This window comes from Microcaecilia unicolor, chromosome 6 (genome assembly GCF_901765095.1).
Source record: "Microcaecilia unicolor chromosome 6, aMicUni1.1, whole genome shotgun sequence".
Lineage (NCBI taxonomy): Eukaryota > Metazoa > Chordata > Amphibia > Gymnophiona > Siphonopidae > Microcaecilia > Microcaecilia unicolor.
The window spans coordinates 263,223,872-263,240,907 of NC_044036.1; the positions used below are offsets into that span (position 1 = coordinate 263,223,872).

The window sequence follows — 17,036 nt, forward strand, 5'->3', positions numbered from 1 at the left end:
GGGGAAGATATCAGTGTGGGCTACTGTTGTCATTGTTATTTTATCACAAGTCAGGCTATTTTAGCACATTGTCCCATTTTATGTAATGAGTAAAATAACCCGACTTGTGGTTAAATAACAGTAGCCAACATTGCTAACTTCCCCTCTTAATGTGCAGCCCTGTTTTGGTCAGGTTACAGAACTAGGAATTGAGATGTGCAGGTCAGTGCATCTCAAATTTCACCAGTATTTTAGAACAGAATCTGCCGACGTGAAGCCTGTTCTAAAACACAGGAGAAATGGACGTTTATACATCAGGTGCATGCAGCATAAACATCCATTTTAGAAAAATAAATGTAAAAAATAACAGTGGGTTCAGTGCCAGCATATAACCTTATAACCTGTTATCTTTGTGACCTTAGAAACATAACCAGTTATTATCCAGATGCTGTCGCAGCGACCAATTTCTTTTGCCAATTTGGCATAGGGGGAGGGCAAAAATTACTAGGGGATAATAGAGATGCAAAGTTACCCAGTTCTAGACTAGAGAATTTTTGGCCAGCCCTGGTTTTGAACTTGCATTTCAAAGCAGTGTGGGATTTGTAGTACCTGATTCTGCCCATTGTAATCAGTGCTGCAAGTCCCATAATGAACCTGGCTGGATGGTTAAAAATCTAGAACTGTCCCAAAATCTCCAGCCTGGAACTGGATAACTTGTCATCTCTGGAATAAAGGGGCAGAGGAGTGCTGCTCAATACCAGATGTTTACCAAAACCTATACGTGCTTGGTAGCAGGTGTAACTCCTGACATTGATCTTTTAGGACATAGACATTTTGTCCCCCTCTGAAATGGGTAGTAAATGTGTAGGAACTTCCCATGCCATTGACCTGCCCAAGACAGGCCCAGGCCGCACAACCTTGCCATTTGCATGACCTTAGGTTTGATATGCTTATATCCCGGCTTTGTAAAATAGGAACTTTTATGCAAAATAAATGTTTAAGTGCTAATTTATGCACATATCAAATATGAATAGCCCTTCTAAAATGAGGGCCAATGTGACAGAAAAGAATTTCCAAGTGCACCTTGATACGTTGCCAGTATATAATGCACCTTATGAAACTCCAGAAGGAGGCGCTCTTTAGCATGGTGCAAGTGAGACGAGCATTAAGAGTGAGAGACTGAGATCATCTCCAGCATACCATGGGTTAGGGGTGAGGTTCACTGTTGTCATTGTATGCACAAAATTAACCTATTTGGAGTCATTACCCCAAACAAACCGTAATCTGAACACAAGAGGGTGAATGTAACATTCTTAGGGCCCTGTTTACTAAGGCGTGTTAGAGTTTTTAACACGCCTACAATTAATATGTGCGCTAACCGTGTAGGCACCTAAAAGGATATTGTAGGAGTGTACACGGTTAATGTGCTGAATTTTAGCTGGGTCATACCCTTTTACAGAACATATATTCAACATAAGAACATAAGCATTGTCATACTGGGACAGACTGAAGCTCCTTCAAGCTCAGTATACAGTTTCCAGCAGTGGCTAATCCAGGTCACAAGATCCCAAAATAGTAAAACAGATTTTATGCTTCTAGAAATAAGCATTGAATTTTCCCATCTTAATAATAGCTTATGGACTTTTCTTTTAGAAAATTATCCAAACCTTTTTTAAATCCTGCTAAGCTAACTGCTTTTACCACATTCCCTGGCAATGAATTCCACAGTTTAATTACACATTGAGTGAAGAAATATTTTTTCTGGTTTGTTTTAAATGTACTACTTAGTAGCTTCATTGCGTGCCCTGTAGTCCTAGTATTTTTGGAAAGAGTAAACAAGCGATCCACGTCCATCCATTCCATTCCACTCAGTATTTTATAAACATCTATCATATCATATTCTCAATCTACTTTTCTCTCCCTGTTTTATTCCTTCTGTGTAATTGAGTTCCTGTCCTATAAGTTTCTTTCCTATTTCTGTGTTTAGCCTGTACACTTCTCAGCTCTGCACCATCAATTAGTGGTATAGTAAGTTTTAATAAACTATAAAACTTTAAGGTCATTAAAATTAGGATGGGAGCAATGATACTGTTTCAGCAACTGAGAAAATAAACTTCTTGTTGAATTAAAGATTTTAATGGATAAAAGGTGTGGGTGTGGCTTTAATAACCATTTTTGTGCAGCTATTAGAGGTCTTAGGATAAAGCCTGAGGAGAAGTTTAAGCTTTTGAATGCATTTATTGCAGCTACAGTATGGCAATTATTGCAAACTGAATGCCGTTTATAAGTGTGAGTGAGTCTAAGACCTTATGAATAAAGGCACTTTCAAACATCCAATTTACATGAAATGTTTATTTATTTAACATTTCTAATCCGCTTACAACAAGGCGAAGTGCACAAAAACATACATAATAAAATCAACAGACAGACAAAAAACTGTTCATGCTCAGGCCGCTTCAAGACTGTCACCCCCAAATTTTAACAAACAAGTATGTTTTTTCAGACCTTTCTTAAACTATTCCATACTCCTAGGGCCTTAAATGTCCAGGCAATCCATTCCACATTTTTGATCCAGCAATGGAAAACACCACTGTGTGTGTTTCCACATACCTCACAGCATTCTGTTTATCATTTGTGACTAGGATGGGGGGAGTAAAGAAATAACCCATGAAGAAGTTTCAGAAATTGATACTTTTGTTTATTTTACTTAATTCAATATTTATCATGTCCAAATATGAGTCCCAAGGTGGTTTATAAAACATGCATAAAGATAAAACCATAAAAACAGCATCCCACCCCTTCTCCCCCCCCCCCCCCCTCTTTTGAAGTTTGTGCTTTACTTTGTTGGTGTTTCCAAAGTCCAGTCCTGGAGTACCCCTTGCCAGTCAGGTTTTCAGGATATCCACAATGAATATGCATGGAAAAGATTTGCATATAATGACAGCAGTCTATGCGAATCAACTTCATGCATATTCATTGTGGATATCCTGAAAATCTGACTGGCAAGGGGGTACTCCTGGACTGGACTTGGGGGAAACACTGCTCTAAGTTATTGGACGTTCTTGGGATTACAGACTAGTCTTTTCAGTTCTCTATTTCTCTTACTTTAGATTGATAATGCGGTCAAGGACAACTTCCAACTACAGTTGCAAATTGACAACACCCAACTGGCTAAGGACGATTTCAAACAGAGGTTAGTGATCAAACACACAAGGACATAAGAATAGCCATACTGGGTCAGACCAATAGTCCATCAAGCCCAGTAACCTGCTTCTAGCAGTTTCCAATTCAGGTCACAAGTACATGACAGAATCCCAAACAGTAGCAAGATTCATGCTACTGATCCCAGGAACAAGCAGTGGCTTTCAACTTGTTTATCTCAAAAGCAAACTATGGGCTTTTGCTCCAGGAACTTGTCCAAACCTATTTTAAACCCAGATACAGTTCCAGAGCTTAACTATTCTTTGAGTGAAAAAATATTTCCTCTGTTTTAAAAGTAGTACCATGTAACTTCCTTGAGCATCCCCTAGTCTTTGCACTTTTTGAAAGAGTAAAAAATCAATTTTCATTTACCCATTCTACACTGCTCAGTATTTTGTAGACCTACATCATATTCCTCCCCCCCCCCCCCCCCCCACAAGCTGTCTCTTTTTTCCAAGCTGAAGAGTCATAACCTCTTAAGCCTTTCCTCATATTAGAGGGAGGTCCATCCCCTTAATCATTTTAGTGACCCTTCTTTGAATCTTTTCTAATTCTACTACATCTTTTTTAAGATACGGCGACCATAATTGCAAACAATACTCAGTACTTATATGCTTAAGTGCTAAAGTGATGTTCTATAATTTACGTGCATAAGTTGCTTAGCACATAAATGCAAGGAGTGTACACATGGACTGGGCTCCCAGTTAGATGCGTAACTTGCATAATACTGTAAGTCACATGCTTACATGCTATTGTTCAATTTATACATCTAAGTGCATCGATGCAGACGTAGGGTAGTTTTCTCTAATAGCATCTTGGCATTTTCGATACGACATCTAAGTCCAACTTTGGGCATTTTGCTCAAAACGTCCAAAATTCAAGTGGAGAATATAGCCATTTTCAAAAGTGTATCTTTTTTTTTCTGAAAATGGCTGTTTTCTACATGTTTTGTGCTCAAAATGTTTATCTTTGTGGTTCATTTTCGAAAAAAAAACGTCCAAGTGAAAAACGTAGAAAATCAAGCCATTGGAACATAGGAGTAGCTAGCTTTCCTAGTAGACTGTGGCCACACAGGCATCCCAGCAGAGCAGTGGAGCCCCTAGGCAGTGGTGTACCGAGGGCGGGGATGGTAGAGGCGGTTCGCCCCGGGTGCACACTGCAGGGGGGTACAGGGAGCACTCGTGCGGCTGTTGTCTCTGCCAGTTCCCTGCTCCCTCTGATGTTACTTCCTGTTCCAGGACAGGGAAACAGTGGAGCCGACAGCTGCACAACTGCTCCCAGCACCCCCAGGAGGTAAGAGCAATGTGTCGGGGGGATGGAGATGACGCACCAGAGGGAGGTGATGCACGGGGGGGGGGGGGGGGGAAGATGATGTGGCCGGGACGATGCACAGCAGTGATCTACCCTGGGTGGCAGCTGACCTAGGATTGCCATTGATCTTAGGGGGCACTGCAGTGGTCTTCACATAAAAGGTCCTAAGTACACATCTCACCATTACCCCCTTATATTGAATAGTGAACCCTTCAAAACTCATGAAAAACCTACTGCACTCAATTATACACCACTACAATAGCCCTTATGGCTGTAGGTGTCACCTATATGTAGGTGCAGTAGGTTTTGAGAGGGTTTGATACAGTGGATTATGGGCATGGGTCAGCTTCTCTACAGAACACGGCACTGACCACTAGGCTATTCCAGGAACCTGCTTACACCTGAAGCTGTGATAGAGCCTGGTATGTACTGTTTCATTTATATCTTTGCGGCATGGGAGGGGTTCAGGGTCCACCGAAGGAGTAAGGGGATATCATTCCTTTTATTCCTGCAGTGGTCATTTGGTCATTTAGGGCACTTTTTTGTGGCTTATTCATTAATAAAACAAGTCCAGACCAAAACATGCAAATTATCCTGGATGTTTTTGTTTTGTTCCATTATGGCAGAAAACTTTCTAAGTGTTAGGAATGCCCAGATCCTGCCCTTAACATGCCGTTTTGACATGCCCCCATGTAATTTGAACGCATTTCTGATGGACTTCATAGAAAAAAATCTAAAATTTGGTTTTGGAAATACAATTTGGATGTTTTTGTGAGAAAAATGTCCAGATGCTGATTTATGCCACTTTTGGCGTTTTTCTCTTTTGAAAATGAGCCCCATAGAGAGGCATAACTGAAAGGGATGCCCACGTTTTGTTGAGGACGATCTCGCAAAATGTCCCGATGGAGGGGCGGGGAAACCCATAATATCAAAACAAGATGGCCGTCCATCTTTCGTTTCAATAATACGGTTGGGGACACCCAAATCTTGAAATTGTGGTCGTCCTTGGAGATGGTCGTCCCTAGACTTGGTCGTTTCTGATTTTTGGCGATAAATGAAACCAAGGACGCCCATCTCAGAAACGACCAAATGCAAGCCCTTTGATCATGGGAGGAGCCAGCGTTTGTAGTGCACTGGTCCCCCTGACATGCCAGAACACCAACCGGGCACCCTAGGGGGCACTGAAGTGGACTTCATAAAATGCTTCCAGGAACATAGCTCCCTTACCTTGTGTGCTGAGCCCCCCAAACCCCTCTAAAACCCATTACCCACAACTGTACAGCACTAGTAGCCTAGTGGTTAGTGCAGTGGACTTTGATCCTGGGGAACTGAGTTCAATTCCAACTGCAGCTCCTTGTGACTCTGGGCAAATCACTTAATCCTCCATTGCCCCTGATACAAAAAATAAGTACCTGAATATATGTAAACTGCTTTGAATGTAGTTGCAAAAACCTCAGAAAGGCGGTATATCAAGTCCCATTTCCCTTTCCCCATTTCCCCCTTATGGGTGAAGGGGGGCACCTAGATGTGGGTTTTGGAGGGCTCGCTGTTTCCTCCACAAATGTAACACGTTGGGAGGGGGATGGGCCTGGGTCCGCCTGTCTGAAGTGCACTGCACCCACTAAAACTGCTCCAGGGACCTGCATACTGCTGTGATGGACCTGAGTAGGACATCTGAGGCTGGCAAAAAACATTTTTAAGATATTTTTTGAGGGTGGGAGGGGTTACTGACCACTGGGGGAGAAATGGGAGGTCATCCCCAATTCTCTCTGGTGGTCATCTGGTCATTTTAGCCACCTTTTTGTGCCTTAGTCGTAAGAAAACCACGACCAGGTAAAGTCGTTCAAGTGCTCGTCAGGGACGCTCTTTTTTTTCCATTATGGGTCGAGGATGTCCATGTGTTAGGCACGCCCAGGTCCCGCCTTCACTACATCTCCGATACGCCCCCTTGAACTTTGGCCATCCCTGCGACGGAAAGCAGTTGAGGACGTCCAAAATCGACTTTCGATTATACCAATTTGGACGACCCTGTGAGAAGGACGCCCATCTTCCTATTTATGTCAAAAGATGGGCGTCCTTCTCTTTCTAAAATGAGCCTGATAGTATCCTATGGAAGTTTGTAAGTCTAAATGCTTTGAAAATGAGCCCTCGTCACCTAGTAAAAAAAAATATGAGAGTACAGATTAGAAACAAATACCTAGAAAAAAAATGAAATTAAAAACCCAAGAAACTAGTCTGTGAGCAGCAGAACACTGAAAAAAAAACAACAGAAAATGTTTCTTCCTGTACAAACAAAATACAAGATATCTACATTTTCAAAGCTGACATCTCATTTCTTTAAATATTACAAATCAAAATTTTTATACCTTTGTGGTTTGACCATTTTGTTTTTCCACTTGGGTTGGTCCTGGTCTCTCATTACTACATCCTCCTGTTGGTTTTCTCCTAAGTTATTTCCAGGATCTAATTTCTATTTTCTGCTTTTCACTCTTCGTCTTCTTCCCTTTTTCTCTTATATCTTATTCTGACTTTGATCCTTGTGTCTCATTTATTCTCCATTCTTCCCTTTTTTTTTACCTACCTGCAGCTAGATTTTGTTCCTCCTTCTCCCCTTCTCCCCTCCTCTCTCAATCATCAGTCTCCATCGTTCACCTACTTACCAGGTTTTTATTTCCTGCGCTTACCTCCCTAGTTCTCACATTCTCATCTGTCTTATTCTTTCCCCTGTCTCCTATTTCCTGTCCTTCACACACTTTCTAGTCTCCCATTTCTACCCACTGTATTTATTCCCTCCCCACCTTATCTGTCTCTGTCTCTCATCCCTTTCCAACCCCAGCTCCTTCCCTGTCATTCATCCCCTCTCCAGCTCCAGACCCTTTATGTCTTATCCCCTTATGTAGGCTCCCATTTCACCTTCTCCATATTGATCCTTTCTCATCTACTTTAAAGACCTGCTTAGTATTTTGTAGGTAGTAAATTTATTTATTTAGATTTTGCTCACACCTTTTTCAGTAGTAGCTCAAGGTAAGTTACATGCAGGTACACTGGATATTTCTCTGTCCCAGGAGGGCTCACAATCTAAGTTTGTACCTGAGGCAATGGAGGGTTAAGTGACTTGCCCAAGATCACAAGGAGCAACAGTGGGATTTGAACCGGCCACCTCTGGATTGCAAGACCGGTGCTCTAACCACTAGGCCACTCCGCCACAAAACAAAGAAAAGAAAATAAGATGATACCATTTTTATTAGACTAACAGTACTTTTTTTATTTATTTTTCAAAGGCAATACTTTCTTCTTCAGATCAGAAATGAGCAAATGACAACATATATCAGAAAATATATGTGAAGCATAAAAGCATTCCAATGACAGTCTCATGAGGAAAGGTTGGGGGGAAGGGGAAGAGAAACAGGTAGAGATAGATGGGTGGAGGGTGACAAAGCAATATCATTTTATGGTTTATAATGTGATAGGAATCCCAGATCTTTAAGTCCTGTCTAGTGGGCATCAAAATATTTCATTATATTAACTTCACAGGTTTTACATTCCTGGATGGCTTTGAAATTTCATTTTAGTATTCTCCAGAAAGTCATTGATGCTGTGCTCCAGTCGTTCTACAATAGCCTTGAGTAGAGAGGACAGCACTTTTCAAAACCAGAACACTGTACCAATGATTTTATGGTGAGAATACTAAAAGGGAACTTTAAAACAATACAGGAACATAAGACCTTTGAAGTCAGAATGATTAAATATTTTGACACCCACCAGCCAGGATTTAACAAAGATCTGGGTTTTCTATCCCATTATAAACCATAAAAATCTACTGCTTTGTCACCCTCTTATCACCATGCATATCTCCCTGTCCCTCATCCACCCGGTCATCCCTGTATTTCACCTAACCCACCTTTATTCTGTTTGATTGTCACTGAAATGCTCTGAAGTTTCACTTAAATATACTGTCATCTATCAACATTTACTTATTTCTGATCTGACGAAGAGGGGCTACCTTCGAAAGCTAATCAAAAAATGTAGTCCAATAAAAAAGATATCATTTTATTTTATTTTCTATGTTTTATTTTATTCTATTTCTATTGATTGCAATAGCCTTAAAATAGGTGCCTTCCTGTCCTATTAATCTAGGCACCCTGTTATACAATTACCCCTTATATGTGGGGGGATACAGAATACTGGGGAGCAGAGAGATGAGAAATGTGTTTGCCACTTTCATAGGTAAGAGCGGGTCAATAGTTTTGCAAATTGAAAAACAGAAAAGTTAAATTTCAAGGACACACAGACACAGTGAGGTTACATGTAGGATAGATTCTTTTTAACAAAACTATGTATCACAAAATGCTCAGTCTACATAGGCGCCCCGTATAAGAGGCTTGGGTAGGCTAAGCCTCCCCAGCCCAACCATTACCTTCCCCTGCCTCCTTCTCGAATTCGTTGCAGGAAGGAAGTTCGTCATCGGAACAATTACAAAACTATATTTTCCTGCCAACGCTGCCACCCCCTCAGTTCATCGCCTGCTGACTCACAAACTACTAGGGACCTTAATGCTCCTTCCCCAGCAGTTCCGGCTCTGCCAGAACCTCTCCCTGTGAGATGCACTTCCTGCTGCCCCCTCAGTTTGTCGCCTGACTCACAGGGACCTTAAGGCTCCTTCCCCAGCGGTTCCAGCTCTGCCAGAACCTCCCCCTGTAACTGTGATGCACTTACTGCTGCCGTTCCATTCCGGTGGCAGAGCCTGGCTGTGACTGTGAGCCTGCCTGAGTGTTGCAGCACGCTGCTCCGTTCTTTATAGTCAGTCACCGACCGAGCCAGGGACGGAGGCAGCAGCAGATCGAGCAAGTGCCAAAGAAGTGGGTAAGTGTTGAGGGGGGAGGAGTATTTGGGCCTCTTATTTATTGCTTTGCTTTGCTGAACTGAGAGGTGGGGGGGCAAGACAGTGGGGCAATGTTGGATTGGGGCAGAGAGAGAGGGGGGGTTATGTCAAAATAAAAATAAATATTTTGTTTCATGCAGATCCTTTTGTTTAAACATAACTAAATGGGCTATAAGCCCCTAATGCAGTCCATTTTGTTCTTGTGATGACTTATACTGTGCCAAAATTGAAAACTCTTATCTCTGTCTGGTCATTAATAAAAGAGCTCATTGTGAACGCTATCCACCCTAAAAGGCTGTTTGTGCATAGTGTTTTGCGGTTGAAGGATTGTGTGTTGGCCTTACTGAAGTGACATCAACACTTTAATTTAATTTTAGTTTGTTTGTCATAACATCAGACATGGTTTTAGAATATTTTGGAGGATATGATGTTGAATTGTTCCATAGATGTGTATGTGATTTAGTGTTGGTAAGTGCTTGAAATAATTGAGTTTAAAATATGATATGTCATTTAAGATATATAAATCCATTTTTACATGCACATAGAAGCATTACTTGTCATTAACCAGCATCCCTTCCTTGGGACTCAGTCTCTTCTCCACCATGACAAAATTATATACCGAATACACTGCAAGAAAACTTTCACTTGCTAACCTTCAATCTCACTAATTTGGGATGTTGTACTTATTTTTTTTTCTGTGTGTTGTCAGACAATTATGGATGTAAGCCCCACCCCTAACCCCACCCTCTTTAGCCTCCCCAAACAGTTGGGCCACCAACCGCCTGTGTCAATCTATGAGAGCACTTTTGCAAATAATTAGCACTATGCATTTAAATCTAGATGGGAATTTGCAGCTGCCGAGTGCGAGTCCTACAAAAGAGATCTCCAGATTCTAAAGAAAGTTAAGGAGGAACATAAGTCCAGGCTTGGTGTTCTAAGAGTCCAACTGGAGAGTTGGGAGGATGAACTGCTGTCCCTAAAGAAGTCTCACAAAGAGGTAACATCAGAAATGTCTTGACATTTTTAAGCGATGATTCCATTCCTATGCTATTCTGCTCTTGGTGCCTCAGCTATATGTTAAGCCGTATTGTAGAAAATCTGTAGCATCATATCTATGTTAGCTTAGCAGAGTTTAAAAAGGGGTTGGACGGATTCCTAAAGGACAAGTCCATAAACCGCTACTAAACGGACTTGGAAAAATCCAAAATTCCAGGAATAACATGTATAGAATGTTTGTACGTTTGGGAAGCTTGCCAGGTGCCCTTGGCCTGGATTGGCCGCTGTCGTGGACAGGATGCTGGGCTCGATGGACCCTTGGTCTTTTCCCAGTATGGCATTACTTATGTACTTAGTTGAATGTTCTAATGCATGCTTATTAGGTGTATCATTAGTATTATGATAACATTAAATTATATCTCTGGTATTTGAATTCCAGTGCTGTTAAATGTGTATATTTTTGATACTGTTTCATGGCAGTTCTATTATTAAGTTTCAATGTACTGTTTTCAAGTTTACTTCATTTATTGTATTTATGTTTGTTCTTGGTTATTTTGCTATTGTTATGCTGTTAACAAAATTATAAGTTTTATGTTAAAGACAGTTAATAAATCCCAATAAATAAAGTAGAATTTATGTATTTATTTTGGGAGGTGGCATTTTTAAAAGTCATTAGAAAAAGTAACAGAATGAAAAGACTCCACTGGCATGAACATTATCCTACTTATAACAGAACGAGAAAAACGCCCACATTCCGAACTAAATCGGGAGATGGACGTTTATCTCACAAAAACGAATAACACGGTATAATCGAAAGCCGAACTTGGACGTTTTCAACTGCACTTCATCGCGGAAGCGTACAAAGTTGACGGGGCATGTCAGAGGCGTGGTGAAGGCGGGACTGGGGCATGGTTATCACCCGAACAGAGATGGGCGCCTTTCGCCGATAATGGAAAAAAAGTATGCGTTTGTAGCTAGAATTTAGGGCACTTTTCCTGGACCCTGTTTTTTCACAAATAAGGCCCCAAAAAGTGCCCTAAATGACCAGATTACCACCAGAGGGAATCGGGGATGACCTCCCCTGACTCCCCCAGTGGTCACTAACCCCCTCCCACCACAAAAAATGATGTTTCACAACTTTTTATTTTCACCCTCAAATGTCATACCCACCTCCCTGGCAGCAGTATGCAGGTCCCTGGAGCAGTTGTTAGGGGTGCAGTGAACTTCAGGCAGGTGGACCCAGGCCCACCCCCCCACCCCACCTGTTACAATTGTGCTGCTTAATGCTTATTAGTCGTCCAACCCCCCCCCCCCCAAACCCACTGTACCCACATGTAGGTGCCCCCCTTCACCCCTTAGGGCTATAATAATGGTGTAGACTTGTGGGCAGTGGGTTTTGAGGGGGATTTGGGGGGCTCAACACACAAGGGAAGGGTGCTATTCACCTGGGAGCTCTTTTACCTTTTTTTTTGTTTTTGTAAAAGTGCCCCCTAGGGTGCCTGGTTGGTGTCCTGGCATGTGAGGGGGACCAGTGCACTACGAATCCTGGCCCCTCCCACGAACAAATGCCTTGGATTTATTCGTTTTTGAGCTGGGCGCTTTCATTTTCCATTATCGCTGAAAAGCAAAAACGCCCAGCTCACAAATTGTCGAATAAAACATGGACGTCTATTTTTTTCGAAAATACGGTTCGGTCTGCCCCTTCACGGACCCGTTCTCGGAGATAAACGCCCATGGAGATAGACGTTTTTGTTCGATTATGCCCCTCCATGAAATGTTAAGTCTGTTTCAGAGGACATTTCTGCAGAATTAACACAATGAGGGGCATAATCGAACGAAAACGTCTATCTCCCAGAACGGGTCCATGAAGGGGCAGACCGAACTGTATTTTCGAAAAAAAATAGACGTCCATGTTTTATTCGACAATTTGTGAGCTGGGCGTTTTTGCTTTTCAGCGATAATGGAAAATGAAAGCGCCCAGCTCAAAAACGAATAAATCCAAGGCATTTGTTCGTTGGAGGGGCCAGGATTCGTAGTGCACTGGTCCCCCTCACATGCCAGGACACCAACCGGGCACCCTAGGGGGCACTTGTACAAAAACAAAAAAAAAGGTAAAAGAGCTCCCAGGTGAATAGCACCCTTCCCTTGTGTGTTGAGCCCCCCAAATCCCCCTCAAAACCCACTGCCCACAAGTCTACACCATTATTATAGCCCTAAGGGGTGAAGGGGGGCACCTACATGTGGGTACAGTGGGTTTGGGGGGGGGGGTTGGATTTCTAATAAGCATTAAGCAGCACAATTGTAACAGATAGGGGGGGATGGGCCTGGGTCCACCTGCCTGAAGTCCACTGCACCCCCTAACAACTGCTCCAGGGACCTGCATACTGCTGCCAGGGAGGTGGGTATGACATTTGATGGTGAAAATAAAAAGTTGTGAAACATCATTTTTTTTGTGGTGGGAGGGGGTTAGTGACCACTGGGGGAGTCAGGGGAGGTCATCCCCGATTCCCTCCGATGGTCATCTGGTCATTTAGAGCACTTTTTTGGGACCTGTTCGTGTGAAAAAAGGGTCCAACAAAAGTGTCCTAAATGTTCGCTAAAAACGCCTTTATTTTTTCGATTATCGCCCTAACGCATACATCTCTCCTCGGCCAATAACCACGCCCCAGTTCCACCTTCGCCACACCTCTGACACGCCCCCATCAACTTTGTCCGCATCCGCGACGGAGTGCAGTTGAAAACGTCCAAAATCGGCTTTCGATTATACCGATTTATTCGTTTTTGTGAGATAAACGTCTATCTCCCGATTTGGGTCGAAATCTAGGCGTTTTTCTCTTTCGATTATAAGGTGGATTGTGCTCTAGCCAATGAAATTGCTCAGAGCCTGATGGGCATATCTGCAGAATTAACACCCTGCGCTGTAGCCAATCAGATTGCTGAGAATCTGATGGGCATTTCTGTAGAATTAATGCCCTGTGCTCTACAGATTGCTCAGAACCCAATAATTCTTTCTTTTTGGCTTATAATGTACAATAGAGTCTCCATTTCCATAAAATTAGCTGCTGATCATCGCAAAATAAGTGTTCTGTTTCCAAAAACTATGTCGAAGCTGGTTTATAATCTACAGTAGCGTAGCCAGGAGTTTGACAGGAGGTGCATCTGCATTTCCGTCCCTTCTCTCTCCCACCACATCTCTCCCTTCCCTTCCTGGCCCAGTCTGGCCTCTCAAAGATCTGGCAATTCTCTCCCTCCCTTCCTCCCTCTACTCCATCCTCCCCCGTCTACTCCCCCCCCCCCCCCCACTATGCCATAAAATCACCTTCAGTCTTCACCCAGCAAGCGAGGATGCCAACTACACTCATAGACTGCCTGCAGCCTGCACCAGGGCTTGCTCTCTAAACAGTCCCGCCCTCTTCTGAAACAACTTCCTGTTTTCTGAAGAGAAGGATGTTTCAGCAAGAAAGCCCCATGCAGGTCACTGGCAGCCTATGACTGTCGTTGCCGCTAGCGCTGCTCAGGCAAAGACTGGAAGTGATTTTAAATTATAGGGGAAGTGGGGGAAGGGACGGAATTGCAGATCTTTGTGGGGCCGGGAAGGGAAGGAAGAGATGTGGCGGGAGGAATAAGGAATGGACTGACAGGGGACGTATATGCAACACATGCACCTTGATTGGATACGCCACTGGTAACCTATTGCAGTATCTGCCCTGCCTTAGTGTCTGCTTTCTGTGAAATCTTTTGTCTGTAATAGCATTTCTTTGGTAGCTTCATGACAAAATTTTGCCAATCCACAATTCACTAAATATGTCCCCTTAAAATTTCACAGCAGTCCATGACAAATCTCTCTAGAGTGGACTGAAGCAGAAGTGTGTACTTGAAGATTAACACTATTCCATCCATAATTATTTGTCTCCAGGAGCTGGCTGCACTAAGAGCTTCTTTGGTTGGTCCCCAAGTGGATGTTGAGGTTGATGTTGTTCGGGGTCCAGATTTGGCTCTTATCTTAGCTGGAATCCGCTCACAGTATGAAGCTGTTGTCCAGAAGAATGAGGAGGATGCAGAAGCTTGGTACAAGACCAAGGTCAGATACAGTGCTTTTCAGTCACTGGTTCTCACTATACTGTCTTTGTCTAGATGTGTTTAGGATCACTCCGGTATTGTTTCTTGGATGGTACATATATATGGGTCAATATTCAAACACAATTGGCATTTTACTTAAATGCTAGACATGGCATATGAATTTACTCCTTACCTAACACCATCAAATGTACCGATCATTATTTGTTATTCTGAAGTCTATTGAAAACTCACTTCTTCAGTCTAGCCTTTAAGGAAATAAACATTAATTTTTAGCTCAGCCCACCTCCTACTACTCCTCTCTATTCCAGTTAATCCTAGCCCTTTACCTTTTTCCTCCATGTTTCAATTATCTAGCTTAAATAACTAAGTATTTAATTACATCTGTTCCTAACTCAAGTTTTACTGGTCTAACATTATATGATGTATTTTACTTTCTGTTAATATATTTTGAACATGTTCATGCTTTTCTAATTGTTATCTAAGCCACATTGAACTTGAATTCTAGTTGGGTTAATGTAGGATATAAATGTCATCAATAAATAAATATTTAGTGTCAGCCAATATCTGAACATCGAATAGAATGTTGGGTATTATTAGGAAAGGTATGGAAAACAGGTGTGAGGATGTTATAATGCCGTTGTATCGCTCCATGGTGCGACCGCACCTTGAGTATTGTGTTCAATTCTGGTCGCCGCATCTCAAGAAAGATATAGTAGAATTGGAAAAGGTGCAGCGAAGGGCGACTAAAATGATAGCGGGGATTGGACGACTTCCCTATGAAGAAAGACTAAGGAGGCTAGGGCTATTCAGCTTGGAGAAGAGACGGCTGAGGGGAGACATGATAGAGGTATATAAAATAATGAGTGGAGTGGAACAGGTGGATGTGAAGCGTCCAAAATACTAGGACTAGGGGGCATGCGATTAAACTACAGTGTAGTAAATTTAAAACAAATCGGAGAAAATTTTTCTTCACCCAACATGTAATTAAGCTCTGGAATTCATTGCCGGAAAATGTTGTGAAGGCGGTTAGCTTAGCAGAGTTTAAAAAGGGATTGGACGGTTTCCTAAAGGACAAGTCCATAAACCGCTACTAAACGGCTTTGGAAAAATCCAAAATCCCAGGAATAACATGTATAGAATGTTTGTACGTTTGGGAAGCTTGCCAGGTGCCCTTGGCCTGGATTGGCCGCTGTCGTGGACAAGATGCTGGGCTCGATGGACCCTTGGTCTTTTCCCAGTATGGCATTACTTATGTACTTATGTACTTATCAGCAACCACTGATTCTATAACAGAACATAGGCAACTAGGTTCCATTATAGAATTCTATCAATGACTATCAGTGCACTTACCCCCCGATATTTAAAACCACTTAACTGCCCATGAACAGCTCCTGGCCAGTTAAATGGCACTTAACCGGCTATCTGGCAGTATTCAATGAGAGATAGTTGGCTATCTCCCACTGAATATCACTGGTTAGTCCTTGGTGGATAGCCGGTTATATTGCGTGATATATTCAGCACATCACTGGCTAAGTTTGGCAGCCAAATTAGGCCGCTGAAATAGCAGGCCTATCTTTGGCTGGTTTCAACTGGCCAGCGCTGAATATCATCTTGGCCAGTTAAGTTGAAACCAGCCAAAAATAAACCAGATATTCAATGCAGGCCTGGCATTGAATATATCCGGGCTCAGTGCCAATCACGGGAGGCAGCCTGGCTACCTCCTGCGGTCTGAATATCAGCCCTTTAATATTTAGGCACTTGCACTTATGTCGGCTATAGAGCTGGTAAGTGTGCGGCCTAAGTACAGCAGGGATGCACTTAACTTACAGTAAGGGGAAGCCCTGCCTATGCTCCACCTCTATATACACCACCCTTTCAAACAGACTAGCACTTAAGCGCCCTGCTAGCATTTACATGCATAAAAGTGCACATACATGCATAAATGCTAGTATTCTGAATATTTGCACACCAAGGGGTACATTCAAGAAAGGCGCAAAAAAACTGAGCGCTAAGTGCCAATCCTATAACAGCAATCATGCACATAACTGCTGTTACAGAATAGAGCGTATGTTAGCATGCGCTTGCCTAACTTTAGGTGCAAACAGTTACACCATGTCAAAGGCTGTTGTAAATGTTCATGCATGGGCGTAGTTTGACTCTTTCATTTGGGGGTGCAAAGGGTGTGTCTTTGGCTCATTAGCATATTCATTTGCATATATACATTTCATAAATATTCATTATGGCTATTTTAGAAAAACAACAACAAACACACACACACACACACACACACATCAGACTAAAATGCTGATATGATGCCAGCATATCAAAACAATGAAGATATTTTTTTTAATTGAAATGAGCCAGCACCATTGGGAAATGTATCTCATTATGCCCCCTCTTACATTCACACGAATTAACAAAGAAAATAAATGTTCCATCTCCCTGTTCTCTAGGCCTGACACTAGGGTTACCATACGTCCGGATTTCCCCGGACATGTCCTCTTTTTGAGGGCATGTCCGGGGCGTCCGGCGGATTTTGCCCCCGCCCACGTTTGTCCGGATTTCTGGACAAACGTGGGCGCGGGTG

At 42.5% G+C, this 17,036-nt stretch overlaps 1 protein-coding gene across 1 annotated transcript in view; it reads left to right on the top strand.

Moving 5' to 3' along the window:
- Window positions 1–17,036, top strand: part of LOC115472034 (keratin, type I cytoskeletal 18-like) — a 56,185-nt gene that overhangs the window by 4,739 nt on the left and 34,410 nt on the right. The window contains exons 3-5 of the mRNA XM_030206071.1: window positions 3,090–3,172; window positions 10,214–10,370; window positions 14,286–14,450. Coding sequence (XP_030061931.1) covers window positions 3,090–3,172; window positions 10,214–10,370; window positions 14,286–14,450 — 405 coding nt within the window. The remainder of the gene's footprint in view (window positions 1–3,089; window positions 3,173–10,213; window positions 10,371–14,285; window positions 14,451–17,036) is intronic.